Source organism: Arctopsyche grandis, chromosome 6 (genome assembly GCF_051622035.1).
Source record: "Arctopsyche grandis isolate Sample6627 chromosome 6, ASM5162203v2, whole genome shotgun sequence".
In the NCBI taxonomy this organism is placed as follows: Eukaryota; Metazoa; Arthropoda; class Insecta; order Trichoptera; family Hydropsychidae; genus Arctopsyche; species Arctopsyche grandis.
The window spans coordinates 31,443,353-31,456,767 of record NC_135360.1 but is presented as its reverse complement, the minus strand read 5'-3'; the positions used below and the strand labels follow the sequence as shown (position 1 = coordinate 31,456,767).

Below are 13,415 nucleotides of genomic sequence, written 5' to 3'. Positions count from 1 at the left end.
TGTGTATTAAATGTAGAGCGATTTATTGGCCAATAAGTTGCTCGCTACGAACAATTTCATAGCGAGCGATGCTACGACGTACCCTACAAGACACAAGTCTCTCGGATTTGAAGTACTTTTTCAACAATTTGTAATCAATTGTCTAGGAAGGCGCATTGGGATTTACCTGTTAGGCTTTCCTGGTATATATTTATGGAAAATAAAATAAAATAAATGTATATAAAGTGTTAATACGTGAGCGATTCAAAATGGACGATAGTCATCTGGGTGAGAAACAAATGGGTGACAGTCATCTTTGCAACTTTTGGAGTAGTCATTTATTTATTTATGTTGTTTTTTTGTTTTTTTTTTGTTCTTTCAATATTGTATTTTATAGACGTATTGAATATGTGTATCGGAATGCATCAATTTATCCAATACTATTCTTGTCATAATAGCGTTGATAGATTTAGCTATCTATAAATACAGCAGAAACGTGTGCTTTTGCCACAAGTTGCATAATTGAATGCACACGCATCCTCTCCCCCATACCACATATTCCCATCAAGTTATGTGACAGCTGCCGATAACACAATTTCGCATTTCATAACGTTGTTTCAATTAGTTTTTATGCAAAAAAGAATTGCGATTATAAAGCTCGATTGAAAATTTTTATTATTCTTTGTAGTTTTTCAAGTTCTCATCCCACCACTTTATAGTGCTTTGTTTATGAAAGTCAAGTGTTGACTTTAATAGCGAATACATAGTTGTGTTGTAATATAATATAGTATTATATAAGTAGATCATAGACAGAGTTTATACGTTCTATGCAAAACTTTACGAGAAACGTAAAGGAATCGTAATCGCTCCGGAATCGACCCACGGCCTAAGGGTTCCTGCAGTATTGCCTAGCGAAGTAGAGACCGCGCTAAAAACTGCAAAGAACGGTAAAACCCCAGGGGAAGATAATATTCCCATTGACTTACTAAAATGTGGCGCCCCCCCCCCTTATTAATATATTAGCTAGGCTTTTCAGCAAATGCATCCAGAACCAAGCTATACCAGAAGGATGAAATAACGCAACTATCATTTTAATACCCAAAAAAGGCGACAAAAGTGATATCAAGAACTACCGACCCATTAGTTTACTTTCAGCGGTCTACAAGCTCTTCACGAAGGTTATTACAGAAAGGCTGAAGAATATCCTCGACGAGAACCAACCTATAGAGCAGGCAGGGTTTAGGGCAAATTTCAGCACAATGGACCACCTCCAAGTAGTTGGCTAACTAATCGAGTGCGCCAACGAATATCAACGGCTATTGTGCCTAGGTTTCGTCGATTATGAGAAAGCCTTCGATACAGTTAGTCATAATGCAGTACTTAACGCTCTACAAACACAGGGAGTGCCGGAACCCTATGTGGGACTGTTAGCTGCAATATATAAGAATGCCACAGCTTCGGTTAAAATTTTTTCAGGTACAGATAGATTTAGCATAGGAAAAGGAGTAAGACAAGGAGATACAATCTCGCCCAAGTTATTCAATGCGGTGTTTGAGGGAGTTTTCAGGAACTTGGATTGGGATACAGCCGGAGTAAGCATCAATGGTCGCTTCTTGAGTCACCTTCGGTTCGCAGACGATATAGTTTTAGTAGCTCGTGATTCAGCTGACCTACTTATCAGACTAACACAGCTGGACAGGGAAAGTAGAAAAGTAGGATTAAAAATTAACGTAGATAAGACTAAACTAATGTTCAATAGTTATTGCATGCCTGATAGCATCCCCTTAGATGATAAACCAGTAGAAGTAGTAAATAATTATTTATATTTAGGTCAAATAATTGACATGTCTGGTAGTAAAGATGAAGAGATAAAGAGACATATGAAATTAGGATGGAGTGCATTTGGACGGATGAATGCTGTTTTTAAATAAAAAATGCCACTCTGCCTGAAAAAAAGGATCTTTGATCAATGCATTTTGCCAGTGATGACGTATGGATGTGAAACTTGGACACTGAACGCCAAGATGCTAAATAAAATCCAATGCACTCAAAGAAGTATGGAACGCTGTATGCTTGGCATAACGAGGAAAGACAAGTATGACAAGGGTAGTGGACATAGTGAAAGCGGAACACGTGAGTGAGAAGTATGACAAGGGTAGTGGACATAGTGGATAGAGGGAAGAGATTGAAATGGCAATGGGCGGGTCACGTAGCTAAGAGGATGGACGAAAGGTGGACAAAAAAAGTGCTTGAATGGTACCCGAGAGAAGGCAAAAGAGTAAAAGGAAGACCGCAAGGAAGATGGGTGAACGAAATTAGGAAAATGTGCGGAATGAGATGGATGAGTGTTGCGCAAAACAGAGACGAGTGGAAGCGTGTTGGAGAGGCCTTCATCCAGCAGTGGATGGCGAATGGCTGTAAATGATGATGATGATGAAGTAGATGTGACGTCGTATAATGAATCACTCTCGGACACAGTTAATTGGATGCAAACTCAATAATTAGGTGACATAATAACAGATCAAATATTTTTAACGATTTATTTAATAAAATTATATTTTGTTCACATTATAAATTTAAGCACGTATTTATTTTGAAGTGCTTAAAAAGGTTTTTAAGTCTGATACATACATACATATATACACATGTAGATGACTATCGCCCAAATATTATAGTTTACGGTCATTTGTCTTTCGTTCTTGCGTCTACTTTGACTAACCCAGTTGTCACTTTGACTAACCCGAACACTCGTCCTTCAACTTATTCCAAAATGTCTCTAATCGAATACAACCATTCCATATTTATATATGTCATCATCATATTTCATCATCCACTGCTGTAGGAAGGCTTCTTCAACACCCTTTTCCATCTCAACTTCATGCCGAGCATACAGCGTTATATACTCTTTTAGCCCATATTTTACATCCATGCGTAGTCACTGGCATGTACATATATAATTTCTAATTAATTTTACTTCCACTGTCTTATTAGTATATGTATATGTATGATACAGTGGAAGTGTATTTTTAGTTGTAATATAGTACAACTGGCGTTTTAGGTAATTCATATTTGAATACAATTCAAGCGCAAATAAATAAACGTTCAGTTGGAATATAATATTTTTGACTGTTTTGATGTTTTTATGAATGCTTTCGAATTCAATAATGCGTTAATATTTCCTAGGAATTACGAATAAAGGTAATCGGTAGAATTACGAGTAAAAGCCGGATAACCAAGGTGCCGTCTTGAAAAAAACGGACCCAGAGGTTGCTGTGTATTGTTCATTGCATTGTTAAAGGTTCGCCGAACGTTTTTTTCACCGAAAGTAATGAGTAGTCACCAGACCCAGAAGGTGCCGCGTATTGTTCAAAGGTTGTAAATGCATTGTTAAAGGTTTGCCGAACCTTTTTTACAAATGATTTACAACAATGGAACATTGAATAGCACTGTGACTATCCGGTGTCTAGTAATGAGTATTGGAAAAGACTTCGATAATGGTTTGATGTAGTTTATTGAAATGTAAAATTTGCACGTGGTGGTTCAGCGGAGCGTACGGAACACAAGTTGTCCGTACGCCGTCTGCTCGAACTCTGTCGACCGTCGCGTATTTCCGCTTGGGCCGACACTAATGCCAACTCGTCAATAATGCCAATCGACAATCAGTTAATAAGACTGTTTGCCACACGTCATTACAAAAGTCGGAACATAGTCCCACATAGGAAAACTGTTGAACAATACAGTTATTCTACAGAGTTACAGCATTACTGACGAGTCGTTTACAATAAATCATAGCTCTTAAAATAATTAACTAGAGGGTGAATAATGAAACCTTTGCCTCATCCAGTGTGAGGATAAAATCAATTTATTGGTTCAGTAATATTTCAACTTATAGGTATACCTCTGGTGAATGTTGTTTCTATTTACATTAAAATTTTTGAAATCTCCTTTGAAGCTGTGAATAAGCATTACAAGATAAGTTTACTTTAAAGAAGAGAGAGTGGACTGTATATGGTTTAAAACTTAAGCATTCCTCATCTTGATGTTAACTTAGACAATACAATGTTGACACTGTTACAGTTGTCAAGACAGATCAGTTATTACCGATCAACTAAACTTAATTAGTGAGTGTAATGCTCCTAAGTTAACTTGATTTCATCAACAAGTAGCACAAACATTGCTAAATTAAAAGTAAATTGGAAAGTCATTCATTCATTCCTACAAGCAGGAAATGAAGGCGAACTATGATTATAGATGTCTCTACGTTAAACATCGAAATGTTCAGTATTATAATATTTACTTATTCTATGATTCACATAAATACTATAAACAGTAAGAGTTAACTTATGTTTTCATAACAAGAAACATAAGACCTGCGGATGACTCCCGGCAGGTTATAATTAAGTAGACATGAAATAATTTAAGATGCTCCATTAAGTGTGGCTTGGAGACTAACATTAACAAATCATGAATCTAATTTTAACTGTCAAATTTAAACAGTTTATTTTAAACTCGGATATAATCCTTCCGAGTGATGACATGAGACAAGTCTTATATTATAAAGACAAAATGATTAGATTAAATTCGGAGATATATACTGCCGAATGTTAAAATGAAAATAGCTTAAATTATACACACAACACAATTAAAGTGAATTACGGAGTACTACTATTAACATTGAATGATTTAAACTCATGATTACATCTAATAAGTAATATGAGTTGGGGGTAGTGTCTTCGGGTTAAACTAAGCTACCGAAGTTGACGGAATTGAAGCTGCTGTTTCTCCTCCCTCTTGCTGATCTTCCTTCCTGTCAAGTGGTCCTTGTGGTAGAATCGGCAATGGCGCCACTAGATGACTGGACCGACGAAACTCTCCGCTGGCAGTAAAGACGTCGACGACTCGAACTCTGCCATCTGGTCCGGGATACAATTTAGTGACTCGACCCAAGACCCATCGGGTTGGCAGCATGTGTTCCTCCTTTAACAGGACCATTTGACCCACACTCAGATTGTTGCTCGAGTCCTTCTTCCATTTGTGTCGTAACTGCAAAGAATGTAAATATTCCGCCGACCAACGTTTCCAAAATGCTGCTGTGGTCAATTGTATCTGAAGCAGATTGGCATGGACATTAGTGTTATATTTAACCTCCATTGGAAGAGCGAGTAAGGATCTGCCAATTAAGAAATGTCCAGGTGTGAGGGGTAAAAGGTCTAGTGGATCCGAAGACAAGGGACTAAGAGGACGGGAATTCATGCAAGCTTCTATTTGAGTCAATACCGTACAAAATGATTCGAAATTTAAGGTGGTGGCCTTTAACACCTTGTTTAAATGAATCTTCATGGATTTAACCGCTGCTTCCCACAGCCCTCCCATGTGAGGCGCCCTTGGCGGGTTAAACTTCCAACGAATCCCTTCGGAGGCTACATACCGTAGTAGCTTCTCCTCATGAGGACGTTCGTAAATTAATTTTACTAAATTAACGAGTTCACGACTTGCACCGACAAAATTAGTAGCATTGTCGGAATATATCGTATTGGGCCTGCCACGTCTGGCTACGAATCTTCTTAAACAATTTAAGAAATTTGAACTCGTTAAGTCTCCGACAAGTTCCAAGTGAACTGCCTTACTGGAAAAACACACAAAGACACAAACGTAACCCTTAATTATCTTAGAATTCTTATTGCAACCACTCTTCACAGGAAAAGGTCCTGCGAAGTCTATCCCCACATGACTGAAAGGAAAATTCGCAGTGGTACGTTCAAGCGGGAGTAATCCCATTAATCTATTGTGTGACAGTGGTTTATTTCTGAAACAAATGACACATGAACGCACCACTCCTTTGACAGTATTATGTCCGGCCAATGGCCAATAGGTCTGCCGCAATAACGACAGTAAGGCTTGAGTACCCAAGTGAATATATTTCAAGTGCGCATCTCGGACAATCATGTGTGTAAGTTTATGCTTATTTGACAAGATAATGGGTGACGTTGATAGAGTTGTTCCCAGAGGAAGTCTACTTCCAACACAAATTAAATTCTCGTGGAATAGAGGGGACAATTTAGCTAATTTACTGCTACTGGGAATTGGATGTCCCTTGCTCAGCAAACGATATTCCAATGGAAATGATTCCATTTGCGATAACCTTATCAAATTATTTAAAGCATCTTTTAATTCTAAAGCGGACGGTTCGTTATTTTCTTTAACGTTTAATTGTTTATTTCTTAGTGGCCGACGAACATATGATAAAACTCGAAGGAGTCTTGGAAGATGAGAATATTTATCTATCCAATTATTTTCCCTCACAAGGGTAGCGTTAGTGACTACCCTTCTCTCTGGAAGATCTATTGTGATCTCAGGAGGTCTTCGAGGCCATCGTGATTCGTCTAATTTCAACCAACTAGGGCCGTCCCACCATAACGAATTATGATTTAATTCTGATGGTTGAGTCCCTCGAGAAATTAAATCTGCTGGATTGTCTGTAGAGGAGACATGGTACCACTCAATGGGTTGAGATATTGATTGGATTTCGGCCACTCGATTGGCAACGAAGGTGGTCCATTTACATGACTCTCCTCTAATCCAATGCAATGCGACGGTTGAATCCGTCCAATAATATTTTTCATTAATATGAATTGTTAATTGGTCTATTGTTGACTTCATTAACTTTGATAATAACATAGCGGAGTACAGCTCTAAACGCGGAATAGTTACCAAACTGAGCGGAGCGACTCTCGAACGAGAACACACAAGATGACATTTGGAATTTCCCAATTGATCAGTACATTTTACATAAATACAAGCACCATAAGCTTTCTCGGATGCGTCACAAAATCCGTGTGCCTGTATATTAATGACATTATTTAGTATTATCAATCTAGGAATTTTATAAAGTTTCATGACTGTATTGGATAATTGACAATCTTTCCATTTTTTGAAGATTGTCTGAGGAATGAATTCATCCCAACCAATGGTTTGTTGCCAGACAGATTGCATTAATATCTTATAATTAATTAACAATGGAGATAATAGTCCTAATGGGTCGAAGATCTGACTAATTACTGATAAAAAGTTTCTTTTTGTTATATTTTCAGTCTCGACTTCGGTTTGAACCTTAAATACAAAAACGTCTTCCCGCGGTTTCCAAAATAAACCTAAAGTTTTGTGTGATTCGTTAGAGAAGTTAAAATCTGAACAATCGTCAGCTTTAACATCCGTGATTATATCGGAGTTGTTCGATGTCCATTTGCTTAAGGGCATACCGGCTGATAATAATATGGTTTCCAGTTGAACCTTTAATAATTTACCAGCTTCAATAGTATTAGTTCCCGTGAGCAAATCATCAACATAAAAATCACGTTCGATCACTTTACTAGCGATGGGATATTTGTTTCTATTCTCCTCTGCTAACTGATTTAGACATCTAGTAGCTAAAAATGGGGCTGAAGCAGTTCCGAATGTTACTGTATTAAGCTTGTAATGCTTGAATTTACTCTGGGGATCTGTTCGCCAAATGATTCGTTGTACATTTTTATTTTTCTCTGCTATTTGAATCTGTCGGTACATCTGCTTAATATCCGCAGTAATCACGTATTTATGGAGTCGAAAGTTGAGTAGTAAACTTAACAAATCTGATTGGACATTAGGTCCCACCATCAAAATATTATTTAGTGAGATATTAGACGTTGTCTTTGCGGACGCATCAAAAACTACACGATATTTAGTGGTAAGGCTAGACTCCTTAACCACGACGTGATGAGGTAAATAACAATGAACCTCATGTGCCTCCGGAGGTTCACACTCTGACATATGTCCTAAATTTATGTACTCTTCTAAAACTTTATTGTATTCCATTTTTAAATTATTATTGGCTAAAAAACGTCTTTCCAAAGTTTTGTGTCTTTTCTCCGCAATGTGTAATGAACTTCCTAATACTACCGGGGAATTTTTATATGGTAAAGCTACACAAAATCTACCGTTTTTATCTCGTGATGTGTGTGCTTGGAAATGTTCCTCACATCTTTTCTCCTCAAGAGATTGATGTTTTACCATAGGAACCTGGTCGATCATCCAAAAGTTTTGAATGTGACTGTCTAATTGACTTAAGCCTATGTGGCTCTTCCCTGGAGCATTATTTACTTCGGGATATGGACCAACTATTGTCCATCCGAATTCGGTATCCTTTAAGATAGGCATACCTTTTCCTAACTGGATGGTTCCTGCTTTCATAGCATGAACGCAAATCTCGGCGCCGAGCAAGAAATCGATTGGCGTCGGTTTATTCCAAAGGGGATCTGATAACTTGATTCCCGCTGGTATTGAAATTAACTGTTGATCCAGTTTCACAGTTGGAATTTCGCCAGTAATTTCTGGTAATACCAAACACAACACTTTGGTTGAGTAATTAGTGGTTGAAGACCTTATGGTCACCTTGGTGATGTGACGAATGCTACTTTCTTGATTAGCGATACCTACAATTTTTTGAGAGATTTTCTCTAATTTGAAGTTATTCTTCTTAGCGAAAGATGTGGTAACATAGTTGACTTGTGAGCCGGAATCTAATAATGTGCGACCCTTAACGACCGTTCCATTGGACGTTATAATGTCTACTTGTACCGTCGGTAAAATTATCTCCCTTTGAGAGAAATGAGTAGAATGAGCATTAATTGACTTCCTTCCCGTATTATTGGAACTAAATGTATCGTCCTGATGCAACAAAGTGTGATGGTTTTGTTTGCACCTTAAGCAATTATAGTTAGACTTGCAATTTGTTATCTTATGCGATGAATTTAAACATTTAAAACACATGTTATTAGATTTAACGAATTCATTTCTTTCCATACTGGATTTTGCTTTGAATTTATCACATTTGCCTATGAAATGATTATTTCGACAGAATGCGCATGCGTTTACCTTACTTGATGGGTTTTTGTTCGCGACATGAGTTCTCATGATTCTTTGACGACTATGAGGGAATTCCTTCACCGTAGTTACAGATGCAGTAGATTGTAATACATTACATCTATTCTGCAAGAATGTCTCTAAACTTTCATATGGTGGCATTTCTCTGCTAACCAGCGATATTTCCCAGTCTCTTACTATATTAAAAGGTAATTTCCTTAGAACTAAACATGTTACCCATGGATCTAAAATTTCTCTCGCGTAACCCAACGATTCAATGTTTTTAATACACACTGTTACCTGATTCAATAGATTTCTCAATTCGATATGTGATTCTCTTGTGATTAATTTTAAGTCACAAAGTGAATTAATCCTAGTTTTGAGATTAAGTCTTGGTAAATTATATTGCTTGTCTAAAATACTCCAAGCTATTTCGTAATTGTCTGAGCTAATATCTAAACCTGATACAGCTGCCAAAGCGGGACCGATTAAGGATTGATGCAAATATTGCAATTTCGTGACATTCGAATATTCCGTTTTGTTTCCTATTATATTCTTAAAAGCTTGTTGAAACGATTGCCATTCAGATGGATCTCCCTGAAATGTGGGAATGGTTAACGTCGGTAACTTATCTCTAGCAAATTTAATTGTTGCTTGCTCTACCTTTAGTTTACTATCTTGAAAGGATTGGCAATCTAATGCTGCTTTAAGATTTTTAACTGTTATTGTAATTGCATCGTACTCTTCGTCTATTTTGGCCGCTTTCGGTATGTCTGTAAGGTTATCTAAATATTCGTAATGGAGTTTTCGGACATAATCGTATGCTTCTTTAATGGTTTGATACTGTCCTTCATCTAATTCGGAGGATTTATCTATTTTTCCTTTTAGTCTTTGTACCGCGCCTGAATACCTTAATTCTATTGACGTCATTATAACTTCTACTTTATTTTCCTTCGCTAATATTTCTATCGATTGAGTCTGACTTCGAGTCTGATGTATTCTAGAGCTTGACCTGTCTCTAATAGGTTCTACGTCCCTAGTTGGATTTCGACCTTTATGCGACTTGGAAGTCGAAGCTTCTATTTCCTCGTTTTCAGCACTTGACATTTGTTTCAGAAAGTTGCACTATTTCGTCTCATAAATACAGTTGTTCTCTACTATAGCTGTCAATTGAACTATTCGTAGAGATAAGGTAATAATATTCAATGATTAACCGTGAATCTTAATATTCTACTTTAACTATTATCACCAGAATCTATCCAACATATTTTGGAAGAAATTACAACCCTAAATTGGTGGGTGCTTGATTTAAACCACTTTGGGGCTACAAGTCTTGTGATTTATTTTAAATCACCACTGTTTCATCACACATTATGAAACAAAGAGATCTACCGATGTATGAATATGCCGGTATGTACTTGATTTAATCCACTTTGGGGCTACAAGTGTAATTCCACATTTATCGTGGAAGGGGGGGGGGGGGAGGGTGTTTCTACACACATTAAGAAACAAAGATCTACCGATATGAATATACCGGTATGTACTTGGTTTAAGCCACTTTGGGGCTACAAGTATAATTCCACATTTATCGTGGAAGGGGGGGGGGGGAGGGTGTTTCTACACACATTAAGAAACAAAGATCTACCGCTATGAATATACCGGTATGTACTTGGTTTAAGCCACTTTGGGGCTACAAGTATAATTCCACATTTATCGTGGAAGGGGGGGGGGGGGAGGAGGGTGTTTCTACACACATTAAGAAACAAAGATCTACCGATATGAATATACCGGTATGTACTTGGTTTAAGCCACTTTGGGGCTACAAGTATAATTCCACATTTATCGTGGAAGGGGGGGGGGGGGAGGGTGTTTCTACACACATTAAGAAACAAAGATCTACCGATATGAATATACCGGTATGTACTTGGTTTAAGCCACTTTGGGGCTACAAGTATAATTCCCCACGTGCTTTGCTAATTTTACACTACATCTGATTTTACACTTTTAATACGAAATTCGATGCGACCGATGAAACCTTCCTTCGTAGCGCGATATTATTTTATACAATCGCGTTAATTAATTGTTATACTTTAAAACATATTTTAAAAACTGACCTACCCACATGATTGCCTTTTGAACAGATTGCCTGAGATTGAATACATTCACTTACTTGAATATCCTTTACGATGTTTATGTGATCGTTCCGATAATTTTGGATTACCTCTGTGTCCCATGCGTCTTTGTAGGTTATGTTTTTATTTATATATTTTCTGCGTCAATCACGCGGTCATGTACCTCTGTACATCAATCAATATATTGCTGAAATAGAAGCAAACATGTTATTAGTATTGGAAAGGTATGGATAGTAACAAAGGAACGATACCGATTTCTTAATTGACATCCATTTTTTCTCGACCACGTTTTTTCCTATTGGTTTGTCCGTTTGGTGTTGTGGCCTAGGTTACTGGTGTCCGGTTCGAAGTGACCATCATGGAAAAGACTTCGATAATGGTTTGATGTAGTTTATTGAAATGTAAAATTTGCACGTGGTGGGCCAGCGGAGCGTACGGAACACAAGCTGTCCGTACGCCGTCTACTCGGTGACTCACCACGTGCAAATTTTACTGTTGTACAAATTTTACGTATTACGATAACTCTAAGAATGTGTTCAAAACAAAAATGTGACTTTCCAACTGAATTTACTAATCGAGTGACACTTTCACGAAAACCTAACTCTCCATCAAACCTGATGACAATTTATAGTTGAAGTTGTATTGTATTTTGAGCAGTTGGAATATAATTCGCCATATGAATCAACTTATATTATATTCCAACTAGTAAAACTATAATACAACTGATAATACACTTCAACTATAACGGTGGTTGGTACCATGTTAACCCATTGAATACTTACCAACGCCGATCGGCGTTTTGCTAACAATCCCACATAACTCTAAGAATGTGTTCAAAACAAAAATGTGACTTTCCAACTGAATTTACTAATCGAGTGACACTTTCACGAAAACCTAACTCTCCATCAAACCTGATGACAATTTATAGTTGAAGTTGTATTGTATTTTGAGCAGTTGGAATATAATTCGCCATATGAATCAACTTATATTATATTCCAACTAGTAAAACTATAATACAACTGATAATACACTTCAACTATAACGGTGGTTGGTACCATGTTAATCCAATGAATACTTACCAACGCCGATCGGCGTTTTGCTAACAATCCCACGGAACTGAAAAACGTCGATGGGTGTTTTTTGAGTATGTAAAAAATAAACAAGAATACTCCCCGCTGAGCCTTTCCAGGTAACATTGATAATTAAACACATAATAAAGGCTTGTAAAAAGTGCATTGAACATAGGTCGTTTAATCCATGTCAATGTTTATAAAGACTGGTTTTACAACGGAATTTCTGAATTTATAACCATAGCAGAATTTCTCGATGGAAATCCCTAACTGATGAGTATTGTTGCGTAGGGGTGGGTGGAGGATCCAAGTAAAAGGCCAACAGTCGTTTCACAGCATTTATTGATGATTCAGGAGATACACGCAGTGTCACTGCTAAGTCCAGAATGACATGATATCGCCTACGTACCGCCTTATAAAGGGTAGATCTCTCAGGACGCCTAATCTGTTTACCTGTTGTATAGTCACGTATTCGGATATGTATTTCCCCGATATTGGGTCTCCCCGTACCGATTCTGAGAAATAACTAATATCGGTCATTGTTTAGCCTAAATGCACTTAGAGTCCAGATATAATCTTTGGAAGTAAGTGCATGCATTTAGTTAATCCGATAACAGATATCCGTTGGTCTAAGTACAATTCGCTCAATCCACGGCGTACGTAACAGTATTTTAGATTGTGACTTGGCATTTAGGATGTGAGCATTACATTTTAACAACAATAAAGAAGATGGAACTAGTTTTGGAAAAATACATTCATTAATAGACTTATTTTGTTTATTTTATATTGTTGCAAGATATATTAGAGAGTTTAAACACATCTTTACAAAACTCGAAATCCTTGGCGGTAGTTATCTAGGGTAGTGAGTGATCTAAGGTTTGTTTGGATTAGATACAACTTTTATACATGGTTTATATTGCATTTATGTTAAATAACTCTAGTTGGGATAAAATAATTCTAGTTGGAATAAAATAATTCTAGTTGGAAATGTTTTTCAACAGAAAAGTCTTCGACAGTTCCAATTGACCATTTTAAACGAAAAAAAAAAATTATGTGGCCAGAACACATTTTCCCAATAAACATATTTTAATAGAAAATACTCGATATAAAATAGTATTAACAGTGGGAAAAAATCCCAAGTGAAAATACGTACTTTTGACTTTTGATTTGAACTGGACGACTACTTAGAGAGATTTGAAAGCTGAAAGTACTACAAATAAAAGATAAAATACCCGACTATAAATTCCTATATTCATTTTGAACAGGAAATTGACAGATTTTGAGACATCGACCGAACAACACGAAGATATAGAAAAACCGCGCGATTTAAAAAACA

General features: G+C 37.0%; 1 protein-coding gene across 1 annotated transcript; it reads right to left on the bottom strand.

The window, feature by feature from the left end:
* Nucleotides 1-6,848: 6,848 nt before the first annotated feature.
* LOC143913748 (uncharacterized) lies at nucleotides 6,849-11,484 on the bottom strand. Its single transcript, XM_077433731.1, has 3 exons — nucleotides 10,690-11,484; nucleotides 6,897-10,559; nucleotides 6,849-6,853 (listed from the first exon to the last, which is right to left on the bottom strand). Exons 2-3 carry the CDS (start codon nucleotides 9,982-9,984, stop codon nucleotides 6,849-6,851), a joined length of 3,093 nt encoding a protein of 1,030 aa, XP_077289857.1. The 5' UTR covers nucleotides 9,985-10,559; nucleotides 10,690-11,484.
* Nucleotides 11,485-13,415: the final 1,931 nt, after the last annotated feature.

Coding starts and splice junctions, on each gene's coding strand:
- LOC143913748 (XM_077433731.1), bottom strand. CDS start 9,984: ATGTCAAGTGCTGAAAACGAGGAAATAGAAGCTTCGACTTCCAAGTCG.